A 20397-nucleotide genomic window follows, 5' to 3' on the forward strand; every position below is an offset into this window, starting at 1 on the left:
GTAACCCTTCCCTTACTCAAGAGAATAATCAGTTACAGGAAACAGTATTACTTGTACTTCCACGCTTTGACAAATCATCACACCAGTGTAAGCCAGGATGATCTCAGACCACTATATCACTTTAAGAGAGCATAACAGGCTCATGATGACTATTCATACTATGGGGTGCTTTTTAAAGGTTTATTACAGGGAAGGGAAACTCCAAGCATAGGGGAAGGGGTGGAGACTTTTATTAAAAATCAAAAATGATAAACATAAAGGACATTTTAAGGAGAAACAGAATAGTACTGGGAATCCAAGCAGAAGTAAAATCAGGAGAGAGATGAAGATATTTGAGAACCACTCCCAAGCTAAAAAAAAAAAAAGTTAATGTCATGGATAGATGCCAATGAAAGAACTCAAATATGGTACCCTTGTGTTACACACTAAAAATATTGAATGAGATTGCATGGTGCTCCACATGCATAACTCTGTTCTCCAGCCCAGATTGGTGTCCAACTGTCATGGCTTCTTTTAGCTCAGGGGTTCCCAACCTGTGGGCTGCAGCCCAGCAATGGGTTGCGAGAACTCAAATCAGGTCTGTGAACCTCCTTCCTCTTTATTTGTTTAATTTATTTCTGCTCTTTTCCCCAAAATGGTCCCTGGGTAAAATGGTTCCCGGGCAAAGTGGGCCCTTGTCAAAGTGGATCCTGGTCAAAAAAAAAAAAAGGTTGGGAACCACTGTTTTAGCTGGAAGGAGGTGAAGGAGCAATGTCCAGCAACATGTTGGAGAAGAGAAATGAGATTGGTCCTGCACATTTCCAGCACCTCATCAGATATAGGAAAGCAGCTTTATTTTTCTTCCCCTGAGTGTACATGTGTAGACAGAATGGGTGCCGTTTGTTAATCTCTTCCTTTTCCTGTCCTTGCAAGGCCATGCCAGAGCCCTTGGCCTGACAGCATACAGGGCAGTTAGCATTTCATAAAGAACTAGTGAATAGCACCTTAAGTAATCCTTTAATGCAGCCATTAACTCAACTCTAAAAAGGAACAAAAGAATTGCAAAAAGAAATTGACAGAGAATAAATAAATAATCTGAAGTAATTTGTGGATAACAGAATATTATTTAGATGACAGAAAGAAAAATGATAACTAAATATTATAAAGCCATTGTAGAACAACAGAGATGTGATATCTGCAAAAGCCCGCTTGAGAGAAGCACACTTACAAAAGCCTGAGTTTTGGTCTAATAGAGTCTTTATGAGATGTTACATTTAGAAGGAACCAAGATCCATATACCTAGTAGATGTTTCAGTTTGGTGAGACTGCTAATTGAGGAAACCCAATGCCAACAGTAACAAAAATGCATATTTGCTTTTGGAGTGGTTCAATTACATTTGTTTAATCAAATAATTTTTTATTAGTGTCATAATTTTATTGTGTACTTTTCTCAATGACTTTGTTTTTTAACTGAATTTCCAGTACATACCTTCTAACCTCATCCTTTTTATTATGTTCTTTCTTGTAGTTTACAACCAAGACAACAAGCACTTTTATCTACTGTTTGCTAACCACCTGTTCACGTCACATAAGTTAATATTGAGGTACTACAACTCACCTTCATGTTTGTCCAGTGTCCAAACCTATATTTATTTAGTGCTTGTTTTGGTACCAAGGCCACAGCTGCATGGCTATATAGGTGGGAAAAGGGCCAGGTGTTAAAACTTATCTTTGCCAGTGAAGTCCAAGGGTCTGGAAGAGTGTTAGCAAAGAGCCAGGAAGAAAATTCTAGCAAAGCCATGAAGACCATAGGCTTTCTTCTCCTTAGTTTGACACTCTTCTTTCTCTACTCAGGTAAGCTAAATATTGTATTAGTAAGTTTGTTTTGAGAAGACTTCTTGAATCTTATTATTGCACAGAATCATAGAGTTGGAAGAGACTTCATGAGCCATCCAGTCCAACCCATGCCAAAAAGCAGGAATGGTTGGACATGATGCCTTCCACCTCAGAAAGGAACACATTCATTGAAAGATATCCTTCATCTGAAACTATTCCATGGGATAGTGCAAGAAAATTAACATTCAAGGTTTACACTAGGGGTGAAGAGACTTTGGCCCTCCAAAGACTGCTGGTTTGCACTTCTACTAGCCATAGCCAACAGAGACAGAATTGTGGGAGCTATAGTCCAGCAATATATAGAGAGCTCCATATTCCTCCCCCCTTGTGGAATGCATCCTGTCACACAGAGATACTCAACATTTCAGTGTATATCCTGATAGTTGTCCAGAACCAATGTCTTGCACACTCCTTGCAATGGGGAAAACAGCTTTCAAATATTAAATGTCAAATGTTAAAGCTACTGCTACTCCTACAGGGAAGGAAGGGGAACTCCTGTAGGAAGACAAAGCATAATGTTCTGCCCAGAAGAAACTCCATCTCTCTCTGACCATGAGAGTCATCTTCCTCTTGCTGCCTCCTTTCAACACAGTTATACAGTAGCTGGATTAGGCGGGGACTGGCCAAGAAGCCCCTAACTGTGTCTTCATGACTGAATATATGACAGAAGAGTCCTCCAAAATCCCAGTGGATTATAGCATTGTTCTACAGCCAGCTATAGGACATATAAGCCCAAACGAAGCAAAGTGAGTCTTCAGAATGTGAGATAGTTAATTTCTCCCTCTGCAACAACTGGTAGATGCTGGTGTAACACTAGTGAATATCACTAACAAATACCACCAAGATACTTTTGGTCTTCATATGACTGTCACAGCATGAGAAATAGACCTCTTGTTAAACCCAGAGCAGGACATTCAGAGGAAATTGATAAAACCATGTTTCAGATCAATTTGTGCACAATAAATTTTTTTCTTAATCTAGTGTTGTAAACTGATAAAATTATTTTAGTTAATTTGTCATTTTTGTTTCATTGGGTACATCAGTGATGCTTAACTTGTTCTTATAATGAAAGTCATCATTACGTGTGCCTAGTGAGATAAAAAAGACAGTGCCATATGTAAGCACAGACAGCATGGCTAAATTGTGGAATTCAGTGAATATAGTCATGATTGCCAGCTTGGGTGGCTTTAGAGAAAGATTACAAAAAATCTTGGGTGCTGGAAGCATCACTGGCTGTGTATTGTCTCCAATATAGCAGGCAATATGCCTTTGGAAGATGTGAAAAAGAGAGTGCTACTTTACTCATGTCCTAGGTTGCATACACACTACACAATTATAATAATTCCACTTTAAATACTAAGGTAACATCCCATGGATTCTTGCGATCTGCAATAATAGGAAAGAAATTTACAACCCTTGGAAATACTATGGTGCATCATCAAACTACATAGTAGTTTGGTGATGCACCATAGGAATAGCTAGGATAGAACCATGGCAAATAAAGTAGAAAATATTGTTCTAATTATGTGGTGTGGGTGCTTGTGAACTTCCCATAAGAAAACTGTGAGAGGTCACTTTGTGAACATAATGGTGGGCTGGCAGGGTTTTTCTGATATTCTTCAAACAAATCTAGCTTTGCTGCAGTAAAAACAATAATTTCTCATGGATTCCAATTAGCATTGCTCTAAAGCTTGCACCTGTTTGTTTCTTTGGGCCTAGATGTTGCCGTTGAAGCAAGAGAAATACAGGTAAGTGACAGCTACATTTTATAATGTATACCATACCATACATAACGGATATATAACTGATCATTCAGATATGATACTTTCCCAAAGCAGGTAAGTAACATATGGAGGGGAGGGAGAGGGAGAGAGAGAGTTTCTAAATGGAGTTGTGCTTGTTGGGCTGACTGATTTTCTAAAGAACTGTTTTAGTGCAAGAGTAAAGAAAATAATTGTTCCTGGGATGCATGTGATCCCAAAGAGAGTCAGTGTGGCATAGTGGCTTGAGTATTGGACAGCTGTAGAAACCATGAGTTTCCCACTCAGCCATGGAAACCCACTGGGTGATCTTAGGTGAGTCACAAACTCTCAACCCCAGAGAACCCTGTGATAGGTTTGCCTTAGAGTCGGCATCAATCTGAAATTGCCTCAAGGCACACAACAACAACAGCAATTTATACTCCATCATCAATTGGGAGTAAAATTGATTTTTTACATTCAAAATACTGTTCAAAAACCCTATGGGACAGAGGGCAGTTTTGAGAAGGGCTTATTTAAAGCCAGAAGTGACCCCCAGTTTATTTCCTCATTTTTAAATGGCTCTTCCTGGTTTAAAAGAGGACAAGAACATAGCAAAATTACTTTTGTCTCAGAATCTGAAATTCCCAGCACCCTGTTTTCTGTTACTTGAAAGATGAGAGTGCTTCATCTTTCATGCAACATTCATTAGTTTTGATTGGCATGTGTATGTGGCAACTGTAAACCAAACCCATTATTTGAACGGGATGAGATATACTTGTAACGCAGGTCTCCTTCCTACACTTTCATCCCACACCTACAATTTCACGAGCCCTGGAAAAAATCTTGTTTTAATTCTGTTGTTCTGGCTGATGTTGCTTGCCTCCATGTCATTTCTAACTTTTTATGGTGATCCTAAGACAAACCTTTCAAGAGGGGATTTGCTGTTTCCCTCTTCTGAAGCTGACAGCACCGATCTCGGGGGCCCACCACCCTCCTCCTCCCTGTTCTCAGCTTTTTCCTTCAATGGCAGTGGCCCCAACCATGGAGGAGTGAGAAAGAGGGGAAATAAGCAATTCCTGTGGCCAAAGGGAGAGCTAGGCAATTCACTTGCCTTGAGGCTAAGCCCTTCTGCCCACTGGCTGCGGCGGGGGGGGGGGGGGGGGGGATTGACTACAGAGCTGGAAGACTCCAAATGGCATCCAGTCCAACCTCCTTCAGCAAGGCAGGAAGACACAGTCAAAACGCTCCAGATAGCCATCCAGCCTCTGTTTAAAAGCCTCCAGAGATTTAATCACCACAGAATAGAATAGAATAGCTTTATTTGTCATGGTGCTATTGCAGAACGAAGCTACATGCCTTCCCCGCACACACCACAAAACAACACACCCATTCCTCCACACTTCCACCACCACACAGCCTCCCATGCCACATCAGTGCAAAACCACAGACTTCAACATAGCCACAGCTCTAAGATAAAAGCTATCCTTCAGTCTGTCCTTATCTTTGTCACCCTATACCATCTGCCAGATGGCAAAAATTAAAAAAAAAAAAAGAATATGCCAGGTGAGATGGATCCCCAAGAATGTTCTGAGCTTTCTTAAATTAACTTTAAATTATAAAGTTCTTCCAAAGAGGGGAGAGGGCAACCAATGATTTGCTGTGCAGAAGTGGTGACCCTTTGAGTGCCCTCCTATCTGCCACTGTGTCCAAACCATGTGCAGGTGCAGTAGGTTAGGACACTCTCTATAGCACAGCAATAGAGTGCTATAGTAGAAGTGGAGTGCTGGCGTGTTCAAGTGTAAGTACCTATAACTTTTATTATTTGCACAATTTGTTGATTAAAATGGAGTAATTACCACAAAATGGATAAGTTTCTAATTAAGAAAATAAAAATCTGTTAACAACAAAGTTTGTGATGAACCACATGGAGTAGCTATAGAGGAAACTACACAAGAGTCAGATATAGCACACAAATTTACAAAGGGGAGGAATCCAAACCTTGTTTATACAGTAAATTTGGGGCAAGGGAGGAGGGCCCTATGACTTAACTTTTGTCTTGCAATTGTTCTAATTTTGCTTCTCTTTGGCTCCGACATATTTCATAGGATCCATGCAGTTTATTTTCAATTGTTTTATCACATTAATGGGTCTTGTAGCCTGAATTGGAGTCCTCTGGCCTTCAGGTCCCCTTGGACCTCCAGGACCTCTTAAACAATATCTCTCCCACTTCCTGGAAGGATCTGTATGCCATCCAACATCACACAATCTTCTTGCCCAATTCACATTCAATGAATGTAATGTGCTCCACATAGGATTATCTTTGAAAGATGTGGTTAAATTATAATTGGTCCAGAAAAATCACTGGCAGGTTATTTGATGAAGGAATACAGGTCTTGAGTTTCAAAAAGTTTGATATGGAGGCATTCATATTTCTCCCCTTGTGAGCCAAATCTTCACGTTCCTCCCTGATATGGGGGAGGTTTCTACACCATTTCAGGGAATGCAAGGGCTCTTAGAGGGGGTTGTCAGGTGATTCCCATATGTGACTCACAGGTCACCCAGTTTCCAGCCTGAGTCTATATGATTATTTTGTTGAAACCACTAAGAAATAGTGGGGAATACTTCTGAAATTGCTGTTTCTCTCACTGCAGCCTGCTTGTAAGGGCTACCCCCGGAATGCCTGTACCCTGGAGTTGAAACCACACTGTGGTTCTGATGGCACTACTTATGACAACGAATGTTTGTTCTGTAATGGAGTTGCGTAAGTATCAGATGCACATGATGAACAACTGAAAAAGAGGAGCAGAAACCTTCTGTAGGTAGTTCCGAATTTTTAGCACTTTTAAATCAATATTGCAGTTGATATTTATCCCAACTATGCTCTTTCTTAACAAAAATAAGAAAAAATCAAAAGTAACCTAAAGGAACAATGGAGCTTGAGAAAGGGAGCTACTTTACAAATGCTTGGTGTTACCAATAAGAAATGTAACAATGGGCAAATTCCAAGCGACTTTGTATTTTGTATTTATCTTTTTCCTAAGAAATCTTCTGGGTTCTCACCATCTGTTTTGCCTTTTCTTTTACCAGCAAAAGCCGTGGGACACTTAGACTGAGTCACTATGGAGCCTGTTAAAAAACCAAAAACTGAAGAGCATCCATTAAAGTAAAAACATATCCCTCACTCATCCATCATTTTCTTGTTTCTGCTCCAGACGTTAATGAAAATGTTGTGTTGGCTTGATTTGATCTATCAATAAAGAAGATTGACAGCATTATGTCTGCTATGGTTTTTCTTCCCTCATAGAATTAGAACTTGAGGTAATCTAGTAAAGCTTAATGATGATCAAAAGCAAACTCCCAAAGTCTATTTGCCCTACTTGACATTGCATCCATGCCCTATAAAAGATTCCCTCTTTTCCCTCTTCATTGTGAGTTACTTCCATCAATGCAAACTGGGTGCAAAATACAAAATAAATTTATATTCAACTCAGCAAAAAGAAGTGGAGAGTTCACAGTGGAATCTTACTTGCACAGTCGATTCAAGCAAAAGCAAACAACTGCACCCTCTCCTAATTGGTGTGTTCCTGTTCTCCATCAGCAAGAAAATCTGCCATCTTGTCCCTATTCTGATGTTGCTTGTCCAAAAATGGTTTTTGAATGTGGGACTGTCATGAATCTAACCTTTTGCCAGGAAGGCCGAAGCCTGGAAAGTCAGTAGTTGACATGTTGAGAGATAGGCAGGAGAGCTAAGAGGCAAGAGGGAGGAGCCAGCCGACTCCTGATTGGCTAGAGCAGTCAGGAGAGGAGTTAGGTTTTAGAGGGAAAAAAGGCTATGTCTTTTTGACAAGCTGGGGAGTTGAGCTTTAAACATCGAAGAGTGTAGAAGGATAGTTATGAAGAGGGAGCTGTGAAGAATTTAGACAGGGAGAACTTTTGAAGTGAGCCTTGTAGTTAGAGCATAGGAAAGGCAAAGGTTCCTGAATCACTGTACATAGAAGGGTCAGTGTAGGAAAGTCTATTTTGCTCTGTGAGGCAGTCATTGGGCTGTTCTCAGGGACACACTGTGTCAAAGTAGTGAGCAGTGTGAAGCAAGGAACTCACAGGGAACAAAAGTTAAAGTCTTGAGAGAAGACTGCTTGTCTAAACCAGCTAAGCCTCTGAAACGCATTAAGCTTTTGTACCACTCTTATTAAGAGTTGATTTGTTCACCAAGTTTAAATAAACCTGTTTATAGTTTCATCTTTAAACTGGTGTCTGCCTCAGTCTATCACACTCCTTAGATCTCAGCTAGCCCAAGACCAACTTAATTTCAGTCCAGTCAGCGAAAGAAGCAGCCAGTGAAGAAAAACAAAGGGCTTGAACAAACTTTACCTATTTTCACATTCACACTTATGTTTTCCTCAGACATTAATTGAGGTGGTGGCGGCAAATCTACCTAATATATCGGTCATTAACAACGTTAATACAGTTGGTCACTCGATAGTAATATTACTGAGGTGGGATAAGAGAGTCTTTCCCCCTTCATCTTAGTCAGTTATCTTCGTTTAAGTAGTGTCCAGCTGAACGTTAACCTTTACACTGGTGGGCAGTGGTGTGATTGTTCGTCCCCCCTGCCAAGGTTGACGTTTATCTTTTTTTACACTGGTGGCAGCGGTGGGATTGTCTTTCCCCCCTGCCTAAGGTGACGTTTGATCTTTATTACAGGGACACATAGAGGAGGTCTCCTTTCAAGATGTCTCAGCCTTTAGATTGGCATATATAGAGAGGGGTGCTCCTTTCGATGCAATTAAAAAATGTGATCCAACATCCAATGTGATCCAACATCCAGATCCAACAGATGATTCACTGAGCAAACAAGACATCAAAGGGAGAAGACAATGCACAAGATGTTTCTTGAGAAGCTTAGCCTTCCTAGCCAAGGACTATAGTAAAAAAGTGGAAATGTTTTTGTTATTACAGCCACCCGAAAAACAAATGACAAATATAGAACCAAAATCTATAATTCCTGGCCTGCTCAAAGAGTCCTTGTTCTACCACAGAGGCTCCCAGTCTAGAAGCAAACTGATGGAAAATAATTAGGCATTCACCGTTTACATAGCTTTTACACAGCAGCACGTAAAACTTGGACAACTCCAGCAACAATTATTCATTGCCACATAAATTACATTGCCATATAAAATCAGGTAATCTCCTTTGATTATCTGATTTGATAATGTGGGTTATATGGCAGTGTAGAAGGGGCCATAGTCTTATAATAAAGAATCTATTCAGGGACAGCTATGTTGGCATTTTTATAACTGCCTTCCCTTTCTAACACAACTGAATCCTCAAAATCTCTTTGTATGATTTCCCCCCAATGTTTCCATTGAATAACTGTTTGTGATACTTCCAGTCAGCATTGCAAGGGAGTCAGTAACTATCTATGTGTGACAGCAATTGATGTTTGCCCTTAGAGGGTGACTGGTTGGGAAATTCAAAGTGGTAAAAACCCTGTGATTATGGAGGAAATGGAAAACAGCTATTGCCAGATCTATTACAAGGAGTGCCTGACATAATTATTGTTGTAGTCTCGGCTTGATGTGGATAAAACAGCATTCCCAAAGTCCCATAAACATTTGCTGGTTCCTTGGACCAATAATCAGTCTTGAATGGAAATGGTGAATGCTTTCCATTCTTAAGGCGTGGTTTGTTGGGTGTATAAATAAATTGGAATCTGAGATGCCCTTGAGCTTGTGACTTGAACGCAGTCTGTGGAACCAAAATGAAAACTGCAGGGGTCTTAATGCTTCTAACCTTGACTGTCTTCTGCCTCTTCTCTGGTAGGTAACATTTACTGAACTATTACTTCAACAAAGCATCCAAAAGAATGGGATCAGTGCTGAGATAGATATCCATGAGATCACCATAACTGGTTATAATAATTTTAAGAAGTAGAGTCATATACTCAGGGCCCATTCATGTCCCACAAAGTACCACAATTCCACTTTAGCAGCTCTGTCTGAATCCTATGGAATCCTGGGATCTAATTTCACTAATTTCTGGGGAATTTCTGGGTTTTTTTTAACAAACAATATAATTTGTAAAAAAAACTACAAGAGCTATCTACTTTTATATACAATGCACAAGATAACCAGGGCATCAATCCCCCCCCCCCCCCTCATTGTCAGTAAGATTCACACATCTACGAATTTTGGGGGATTTTTTAAAGTTTCGACAAAACCACCCCACCCCACCCCCAAAAGCCACAACAGCAATCCCCTTGAATGTCTGTCTAACAGTGTGTCTACATGACATACAATTAACCACATAACTTTTTAATGAATAACTTTATTGATACTAATATTTTTATATAAAAGTTAAAAAGGAGTTAGGGTAGCAGGGGTAGACAGGGGGGAGGGAGTGTATATTGGTGGGAGAGAGAAAAAATGGGTAATAAAATGGCATGGAAAGAAGGGAGGAACAAAAAGGGGGGGAGAAAAAAGGGGGATTTTGTTGATCTGCAATCTTTTTCATCTTGGTTAAAGAATACTTAATTCAGCTTTTTAAAAATTCTACAACTCCCATTTCATCCATTCTCTAAGTGTGGAGAGTTTTCCTGTACCTCTTTCTTAAATTAACATTTTCATTTTTTTCTTGTTTCAAATAATCTTTAAATACTGTCCGATCTGTTGGGGTTTTTTTTTGGGAGGGCGGGATCTTGGTGTTTTTTAATAGGTGAGTCAAGTTGTCCATATAACCACATAACTTTATACTATTACTAACTTACTTTAGTCCTCTTTGCAGATTCAATAATTTTACTTATTATTATTAGACTCACCCTTTTCTCTGCTCCGCTCCAAACACAGAGCAGTTTGTCCTCTTTTTGTGGGCACTTACAGGTGCATATACCTACATACACCCAGTACTGTAGATCCAGCTTAAACCATGCTGGAGAGGGGTAATGGGTGGGGAGGAGATTAGAAAATATCAAGGTTTTGTATTTTTATTTTAAAGCACCCTGCTGGTAGGAAGAAAAATGCTCAGGAAAAAGGAAGGAAGGCCTAAAAGGAATTTCCAATGTCTCATCTGGATATTGGAACCAAGTTGTAATTACAGGAGTAAAAACCATGATCTCCCAATATCCCAGCAATCTAGATAAGCTCCAAGACTGCTAAAATGCCAAACAGTGAATCATTGTGGTATGTTCTTTTAATATTTTCTGTAAGGTATTTATAAAAGATAACTAGGCAGTTACATAGATAATGATAAAACAATAAATCTACCTGTACTGTCAAAATAACCTATTAATAAAACTCACCTATAAATTAAAGCATGCTGTCCAACATAAAGTAAGACTCCCATAATTGTTCAGATAGACTACTCTATTTGGTAGTCTACAAAACCTTTCCTTGAAAATGAAACCAGAGGAGTGGGGAGCGGGTTGTTTGTAGAGCTCTTCTGAAGCCCTGTAATGGTAAGTGCTGACATAACACAATTAGCAATGTGTTTCACGTTGCTTTTAAAAAACAAACAAACAAACAAACAGGTACCCACTGCACATCCTTCTACCCCCAAAGCTGAAGTTTGAAAACATTTTTAATACCCTATGTACTCATGCATAAATGAATGTCATGTATAAGTTGGGGACAGGTTTTGGGTCCAATTTTGATATTCCCACAATTGAAAGACTTAGGGGAGTAGTACTTCTTTCAGCTTTGTGCCTTTCACCATTCTACTCAGGTTTTTTCCTCTAAAAAAATCATTAAGTTACAGTACTTATACTGACCAAGGATGAGCGGACCCAAGTTTTTGAGACTGATTTTTAAAACCAATTTTTTCTAGACTTATGCACAAATGTATATAATAACAAGATCTTTTCTTGGCACTGAAAAGAGGGAAGAGAGGGGGAGAACTCACCCTCCCCTGAGAGACTCCTTCATAGCCTAGGAAAAGCTACCCAAGACTGTCCACTATGTCCGCATTAGACAATCCTGTGAGTGTAGTAGGATGGAAACAAAACCTACCTCATAAGACAATAAAACACCAGCAGGCTCATGTGGATTTTCCTTGACCCAACCCCCAAAATAATACCAAATGATAACATATTTTATAATACTGAAAGCCCAGAAGTACTAACTGAGCTATATACCCTCATTCATTCCCTGACGTATATCATTTACCAAGGTAGCCAGGATTGTTTTAATCAAAAATAACATCAGTTTTAAATAGATCAAAACAATGAATGCAATCTCCCCCGACATAAAGAGAAGGGGACAAGATCACCTCCAACCCCTTTTCAAAAAATAACAAATTAGACATTAAATAATTAAGATCAAAAATGGCTTTTTCAGCAGGTGGAACTGCAATGAGGACCTTTAAACTTCTAAGATTTAAATAAAGGGAAGGCAATCTGGGCCAGACCTTTCACCCAGGGCGCATCCAGACAGCCCCTTTAAAGCAGGAGTTCTCACATTTTAAAGTGGGCCATCCAGATGATGTTCCACAGAAAAATGAATTCATTCACCACAAACCAGGAAAACCCTGATTTTTTGTGAAATAATTTGTTAGTGAGTTTATTCTGTGCCTTCTTGTACTACTTCCGCTATCTGGACTGCTCCGTCAAAAGTTCTGGACTTTTGAAGGGGCAGTCCACACAGTAGCCCCATGTTTTTCTTGGCTAAATTAGCCCAGAGAATGGCGTGAACACCAATTTTCTCCCCACCCCCCTTTAAAAAATAGAAGAACTTACCCACCCTCCATTAGCATGGTGCCGGAGCTCTCCTGGTGCATAGGAATGACGGACCAGGAGAAAGGAGAGGAGGAAAATCGCTCCTGTCTCCCACCCTTCTCATGTGCCAGGAGAGCTATGGCACCATGCTAATGGAGGTTGTGTAGATTTTTATTTTAAAAATAGGTTGGGGGGTGGGGGGGTGGCTTGAGGAAGGGGTTAGTGTGTCCGGGTGTTCTCCTAGAAGGTTCTGGGAGCACATCTGAACACCCAGCCGCAAAAGCGTGTGCTTTTGTGGCTGCTGTGTGGACAACACTCTACCCCAACCCAGATTTCTTACACCCAGTTCAAAGCAGATTTTACTGCTGTGTGGAACCGCCCTCAGCCTCAAATAGGAAAAAAATAATTAAAAAACTGAAAGGTGCTGATTATCCATGACTTTTTGGAAAAACAAAAGTTGGAGGGTTTGGGGAAATTCCTAAATTTAAAACTGCTGTTGTGAGAGGTCTTGATGAGCCCAAGCACATTTTTCACCACATATACCCCTGGTGTAAACATATCCTGATTTTTCATGGAAGGATTACCTTGTTAAGGAGCCTAACAAGGACATTATTTATGTTTGGCTCAGGAGAAATGCTAATATTCATTTGTTCAAAATGCAGAATACATTTAACATTCATTTGCTATGACTCCTCTTATACCAAAGATATACAATAACTTTTCTTGTTTCTCCTTCTGTGTGCTTTAGATGTTGTTGCCCAACATGGCAGAGAGGTAAGGGCACCTGTTTCTGTTTACTACTGATAAATTGTTTGCAAATGCTGCACTGGTCAGCAGCTAGTTCTACTAGAGATATACGTTGAGAAGTGTGGATAGAGTATCTGGTCCTCTCCCCTCTGAACAGGGTTGTTGTCCATGATTGCATCAATTAATTGTTAAATGTATAGGTGTAGTTGGGAATAGCTGTTACTAAAATGACTGCAATTAAATTAGATTATAATAAGACATCCTTATTTATGGGGGATGCATTCTGAAACAAACCAAGTTACCAACAAAAAAAACTGGTAACTTGGAATACCATTAAAAACAAATGACTTCCAGTTCCAGCATACCATAGAGTTATGCTGGGAGATCTACAGATTCCTAGAGAAGTTATTTGTTAGATTCCCCAGCATTACTGTATGCAAACTTTTTGAGGAAGCATGCCCTAGAATTGCACTGGAGGATATAGCAGACCATAGTCTAGAGAGTATGGGAAATCACCGATGCAGTTTCCATGATTAAGGGGGTCTTATAATAATTCATGATGACTGGATGAAACTAAATGTCTCCAAATATCGTTTGCTGGAAGTTCCAAAAGTTGTAAAATTCCAGCTCTCGTTTTCCCTCACTGTGGGTTTTTCTGCCTAAGGCTAATGGTGGTTTCGGTCCAACAATATCTGGAGTGTCTCATGTTGCCTTTTCCTGATTTTGGGGGGAGGGGGGGGGGGCTCTACTCATGAAATCACTGGAAGCACTCGCTGGACCTATGAGTTACCAGGATGCCAAGACAGAGAATTCTTCAATGAAAACCATACCATTATTGCAACAGTGTACAGAATGTCCAGTGTTTCCATTGATAATGAATAATGGGAGAGTTAGTAGAGCTATTCAGAACTAGAGAGCTATAAAGAAAGGTGTGTTTTCAAAGATTGCTTCTGTTTCTTTCAGTCCACTTACTGCAGTGAATACCTAAACACAGCAGTATACTGCACCAGAGAATATGAGCCTCACTGTGGGACAGACAGACAGACCTACGGAAACAAATGTGCATTTTGCAGGGCAGCTGCGTAAGTATATAAATATATACAGCTGGGAAAATTATACAATTATAATTGCTGTGTTGTTTTTAGGTTCACTCTTGCCTAAGATGTACACAATGAATTTCATGCATTTAGATTGTAAACCTGAAGGCAGGATAAAGCACCATGTACAATGATATGTCACTTAGCCTTAGAAAACTATTAATGTATCAGTTAACTCAATGACTGCCAAATGTGTGGCCTCTGTTCAGATCTCTTGTAAAGATATCTTCCTGATTTCATTACACAAACTGGTTTTGCCAAAGTTGAATGAACTCAGGTCTCTCTATTCAGAAATATCCACTATTGTACAACCCCGTGTCTGTGTGACTAGTATTCATGGTTTCATTTATCCACATCTGATAAGATGTCTTCCCTAGGCATATTTCTAGATCTTCCAGCATGACTCTATGGTGTTCTTGGGCCAGAAATCCTTTATTTCAATAGGATTTACTATTACCTATAGTTTTATGTATATATGTAAAGTCCAGGAATGTATCCCCCATGGATACAGGGGCATACAGAAGTGTTTTCTTCATGACCTGTCACCAGGACAAAGTACATGCAAACCAACATTGCCTTTAGTAAGAAAAGAGTCAGACCTGCCTAAGGCTAATGGAGGTTTGCAGTATGTCCTTAATTCTTTTTAAATTTTTCATGGTGGTCAAAGGCAATGCTATCCCCAAAGCCCTGTAGCTGGCGGCTCACATCTGCCAAACATGACATTGGTGGCTTTTCAAAAAGCTATCCAGGGTGCTGAATCCTATCCTTAAGCAAGCTCAGTACTTTGGATAGATAATTAAAAGTTTTAAAAAATGCAGAGTTGATTCACCACCCCCTGGACATGAAGGCCACTAAATGCAACTGAATGAGATGTTGCTATTGCAGTGATGGGCAACCTTTTGAGCTTGGTGTGTCAAAATTTGCCAAAAACCTGAGCACAGCTTGGGTGGGGTGTCGACTTCGAGAGAAAAAAACCACATAATTCTGCAGTATTTATAGTTTAAATAAGAAAAATGTATATTCCATGCTGAGTTATGGCATGAACAATGCTCAAACGTGCAACCTTTTACAAATTTAAGGATGGAATTAGATTGGCTCTTATAAGGTGTACTTCTCTGTATGCGGCCGCATGTGGCCGCATGTCATCAAAAATAGCCATGCGTGACAGTGCTGACACGCATGTCATAGGTTCACCATCACGGTGCTATTGCATCCTAAAGTTAGCAAGAATATTTATAATAATATTTATAACACCACCAGTAACAGAAGAGATCTGTTTGAGTACATGTGCCTACAGGCCAATTGCAGTCTGCCATGTCATTTTATGTGGGCCTACAGATGCTGGGCTACAACTCCTGTATTCCTCATCATTAGACATCATGGCTAGAACTGATGATACAGTGATACAGTAACATCTGAGAGGCTGTAGTTTGTTCTGTTTAGTCAGGATAGTGGGGTTTGAATTTAGATATAAAGCATGTGGAAATGATGACTGACTTTAAAATCTCCTTTAACTTTTCCCCAACCTCAGAGTCAAAAGTGCTGTTGGGTTGCAATTCCCATTATCCCCAATCCGCATGACAGATCATAAAAAGTGATGAGAGTTTTCATTCAATAACATCTCAGGACCAAAATTGTGTAAAAACTAAAGAGCATCAATCACTGTGTAAAAAAAATGTGGTTGGATTCTTCATCCATAGATTCAACGCCCATTTGAAGGAAACCATCAGGATGATTTGGCCCTTGATAAAAATAGGTTTGACACCCCTGTGATAGAGGGAATTGCTGGGTGCCAATGATGGCTCCTCATTAATTTCCCTGGAAGTAAAAAAGGGAAAAAGAATGAATCTGAGTGATACACAGCAGTCAATGTGGATACAAAGGTCTGCACCTTTAAGGTAATTCTGCAAGGAAGTGTAATCATATGACCAATGCAATGCTTTTAATGTGTATAGTACACATTGAAAGAGTTTCAGAGAGACTTCTGATGATTTGTTGTGTTTTGGAACAAAAAAAACCTGTCATGCCAGGCAATTTCTATAAAACAAGTACTCTGTGACTTTCAGGGTTACAAGATTTCACAAAAATAACAGAGTCTTGAGGTTTACAAAATAACAAATTCAATTTGTGATAAGCTTTTGTGGGTTGCTGCTTGCAAAACCTCATACTATATGGAAAAAATGTTAGTACTGATGGTTCCATGCAGTTTCTCCTTCTAGACTCTGTTACAATCCAAACAGAAAAGGGCCATTACCCCAGAACAAAGTACTCCCTTGAAGAGGGTTTGAAGAGTGATTTGTTTTGGATTCCTTCCAAGTTGTAGCTGCCATATCTCCCTAAGATTATGAGGCAATCAGAGCTACGTCTTGGATCTGATGCAAGTTTCTGGTGTTGAATGGACAGCCAGGCATTCCAGTGCTTGTGGAGGCAGAATTATTGCTTCCCTGGAGAGCTCTTTGCTTCTGGTCAGGACTGGTAAACAAATAATACAAACTGCTACTGCAGTGACCATAATTCCTGTATGTCTGAAAGTAAAACTGAGTATATTTCAGACAGAAAATTTTGATGCAGATTATAAAGAGAAAGAGGCACCTGTATATCTTGTTGTGTAATCCTGAAAATATTACTACCTTAAACCATGGATTGGATTGCTTGCACCAGTGGGCTAAGGCTAGCCTTTATTGGCAGCCAAGGGAGCCTGCTACTTGAATTAGTAAAACTGCTGTTCTCTATGCCTTGTCCTTTGATTGCCATGGTTCCATCCTATGGAATTCTGGGATTTGCAGTTTGGGAGGGCAGTATTTAAAATACTCAGCCAGAGAGCTTTAGAGCTACACTAAACTACAAATGCTAGGACTACATAGGATGCTGCCATTGCAGTTAAAATGGAATCATGGTGCTATAATTGTGTTGTGTGAAAAGGACATGAGGCCTGTTTAATTAGGCTTATTTCTCTGTAGCAATACATAATAGCCTAAATACCCTAAAGGCACCAGATCCCGTCTGATCTTGGAAGCTAAGCTGGGTTAGTCATGGTTAATACCAGGCTGGGAAACTGCCAAAGAATAGAAAATGTTTCAGGCTATATTTCAAATAAGGGAACTGAAAACCCACTTTTAACTATATCTTGCCTTAGAAAAATCTATGAAATTCATGGGGTTGCCATAAGTCAGTGCGGAACTTGAAGACACGCATATATTTATATGCATAGGTTTGCCTGTCAATGGGCTGGTCATCTTTAGCAGCTGCTCTACCCAACTATGTTTACAAATGAAAGACCACAAATAAATATTAGAGAACTCCATATCAGAATCTCACAACCTGCACTCCCGTTATATGCATGTATATGTATTCATGTTTCTACACATTCAAGCACAGTTTTCATTTAGACATGCAATTTTTTTTCTCCTAGGAGAAGTAATTGGAGACTTGGTTTTCAACACTTGGGGAGATGCTAATGAAGTCTCTGCAGTTGCAATTGAGCACTACATTTTCCTGTTCTGTTCCCATGAAAAACATGAGGATTCTCAGAGTTAACTTGTAATCTATGAAAGTTGTTTCTCTTCCTTTGATATTCATCTTCAATAAAGTCGAACTGACTCCTATTTGCACAATGTCTGCCTTCTAAATATAACCGATATAACTTAGATTTCACATGCTCTAGATGGCTCCATTGTCCTCCTTCTCTGGGTGACTCTGTTACAGACTTTCTATGCTTTCCTGCCATTTCTTATTAATAACATGGTGCTTACTTACTGTAAAATAATGTGGGAAAACTTTGCCTTTTTTACAGAAAGCTTCAGGAAAATATTGTCAATACAATTAGGAATTATAGATTTTTAAAAAAATATTTATAGTTTCTATCTGGAAAAAGAAATCCTTGCTCAAGAGTATGGAGATTAAGTCAGCTTTCCAAAGCTGTAACTGCAATACAAGTTTGGCTTTACCATATGTCAAGGCCCTGCTGTCTCTTGCCCTGTCATTTCCCTGGTACATTACTTCATCTCCTAGCAAAGGTTGGTGGAGGCAGCATTCCTAGTTAAGGCCAAAAAACAAACAAACCCCAGAGCAATGAAACAGAGCCAATCCAAGACAATTTACGTACAATGTGTACCCTAAGGTTGAGTCTCAGTGGTACCAGCCAGCCATCAAAGCCTCTTCTACACAGCTATTTAATCCAGGTCAGGACATGAATTAAAGAGAGTCAGTTCACTGTGGAAGGCCTACACAGGCTCCCCAGGAACCAGTTCCAAGCTGGGCTGCAAAGATCTGTTAAGTACTGATCAATCTGTTTCGAGGATTATTTTTTCCCCTAGCTCCTTCAGTGAGATACATTGAAAAAGAAAACAGCTTATCTGAGGAGAAACTGTACTAAAGCTATTCAGGACAAAAGAAGAAAGGAAAAGTGTGCATTCCCATGGGAATACTGTGGTTTCCTCTCCAGAGGGGGACAGGGAGGGCTTGTTAACCTTTGGGTCGAGCTGTGTATCTGGCTTCTTTCTCTGAATGCTTCAGTGGTAGCTCTATTCTCACAAGCTCTCTGCATTGTGGTCTCAGACTCCTGTTCTACAGTGCCTGTGTAAATGGGGTCTTAGTCAATGTGAAACTACCTTAAAATCTGACAACTTAGTACTGATGGCAGAAAAATTGCAGAAGCATCTTTCCCTATCCCTGGAAGTATAAATAAAATATAAATATACCTTAGTTAAGGCAGTGGTGTCATTAGGTTGGTGTCACCCAATGTGGTAACACATTGTTTCTGTCTCTATCTCAATCTTTCTCACACAGAGACACACATAACACATCGCAATTGTAGAGATGGGCAACAGAGGCAGGTATTAAGAGTTAAAGGCACAGCACAGCAAGTGCCATGAGTGAGAGGAGAGGGAGCATGTTTAACTTTGAGGGTCACTACATGTAGGAGAAGAACAAAAATAAAGGCTCAGTTGGTGGCACATGGAACCAAGGATCATGATGGTGATATTGTTATTAGTATTAGTATTAGCACTATTTTTTTTACTTACATAGCACCATCAAATGTACATAATGCTTTAAGAAAAATTAATAATAAAACTTTATTTATATCTTGCCCTATCTCCCTGACGGGACTTAGGGCAGTTTCCAACAAAAACATGGCAAACATTTAATGCTGTAATTAACAAAACAAAAACAAATAACCTAAGCAATGGTGCTGCCAAAAACATAATTTAAAATATATGCATGGTGGTAGTTTGAGTGTTGGACTAAGTCTCTGGAGACCATGGTTCGATTCCTGGCTTGGCTATGGAAACCGACTGAGTAACCCTGAGTGAGTTACAACACTCTCAGTCCCAGAAAACCCCATGATAGATTTTGCCTTGGGGTTGCCATAAATCATAAGTGACCTGAAGGCACACAACAACAACAACAACAACAACAACAACGCACATACACACTGAGAGGAAGAGATAGCAAACACCAAATTGTACAATTGCAAAACAATTGTAACACCAAATTGTACAATTGCAAAACAATTGTAAGTGTAAACGAAGCGCATAAAACAAAACAGAATAAGTTACTATGCTTCATTCGAATACTATTAGAATTCTCAACCCTTGAATAATTATAGAGCAAAGAAGCACCAACAGGTCTGGGGAAGGAGCAATACCAAAACTATTTTGGGTGTGGAGCAAACCCAGAGAGGCCTTTGCTTGAAAGGGATGAGTCAATGGAGACACTTGCTCACTTGTTATTGGAAATGCTGTCAGGTTTAATAGCAGGGTATTAAAATATGAGCTTTGTGTAACCACATACACAAGCTGTAGATGGTTCTTATAAAAACTGTCTCCTACAAGGAGGAGGAAAAGGAATCTATTTATCAAGGGGGAAAAGGTGTTCTACAATATAATGTTAATAATGAGTACTTGTTAATAAATATTTTCCAGAAAGTTAAATTGTTGAGAATGAGTACTGAAGAATGCGGTTTTGTAAAAAGATGACTTCTCTCACCAAACCCATACCTCTTTCATACCATTCAATTCAATCCCATTAATTTCCATTACTCCATGCTATAAAAATCTGCAGTGTTTGAGACATTTAAAAAAACCATTGCCAGAGAGCTCTAGTGCCTGGCAAAACTACAAATCCTATTGTTCCATCTTGGAACGATAATCTTGGAGGGAAATAATTTCCTACCAATTTATGTTTTTCCTCCATTTTTAAAATCCAGATTTTAATTAAAAATGCAAAT

General features: G+C 39.5%; 2 protein-coding genes across 2 annotated transcripts; both read left to right on the forward strand.

The window, feature by feature from the left end:
- Nucleotides 1-1722: 1722 nt before the first annotated feature.
- On the forward strand, nucleotides 1723-6889 carry LOC132769017 (ovomucoid-like). Its single transcript, XM_060765574.2, has 4 exons — nucleotides 1723-1833; nucleotides 3595-3623; nucleotides 6269-6378; nucleotides 6705-6889. The coding sequence occupies exons 1-4, from the start codon at nucleotides 1779-1781 to the stop codon at nucleotides 6748-6750; spliced, it is 240 nt and encodes a 79-aa protein (XP_060621557.2). The 5' UTR covers nucleotides 1723-1778; the 3' UTR covers nucleotides 6751-6889.
- A 2468-nt stretch (nucleotides 6890-9357) lies between these two features.
- Nucleotides 9358-17773, forward strand: LOC132766675 (serine protease inhibitor Kazal-type 6-like). Its single transcript, XM_060760993.2, has 4 exons — nucleotides 9358-9436; nucleotides 13073-13098; nucleotides 14035-14153; nucleotides 17581-17773. The coding sequence occupies exons 1-4, from the start codon at nucleotides 9379-9381 to the stop codon at nucleotides 17624-17626; spliced, it is 249 nt and encodes an 82-aa protein (XP_060616976.2). The 5' UTR covers nucleotides 9358-9378; the 3' UTR covers nucleotides 17627-17773.
- Nucleotides 17774-20397: the final 2624 nt, after the last annotated feature.

The sequence above is a fragment of the Anolis sagrei genome, chromosome 2 (assembly GCF_037176765.1).
Source record: "Anolis sagrei isolate rAnoSag1 chromosome 2, rAnoSag1.mat, whole genome shotgun sequence".
In the NCBI taxonomy this organism is placed as follows: Eukaryota; Metazoa; Chordata; class Lepidosauria; order Squamata; family Dactyloidae; genus Anolis; species Anolis sagrei.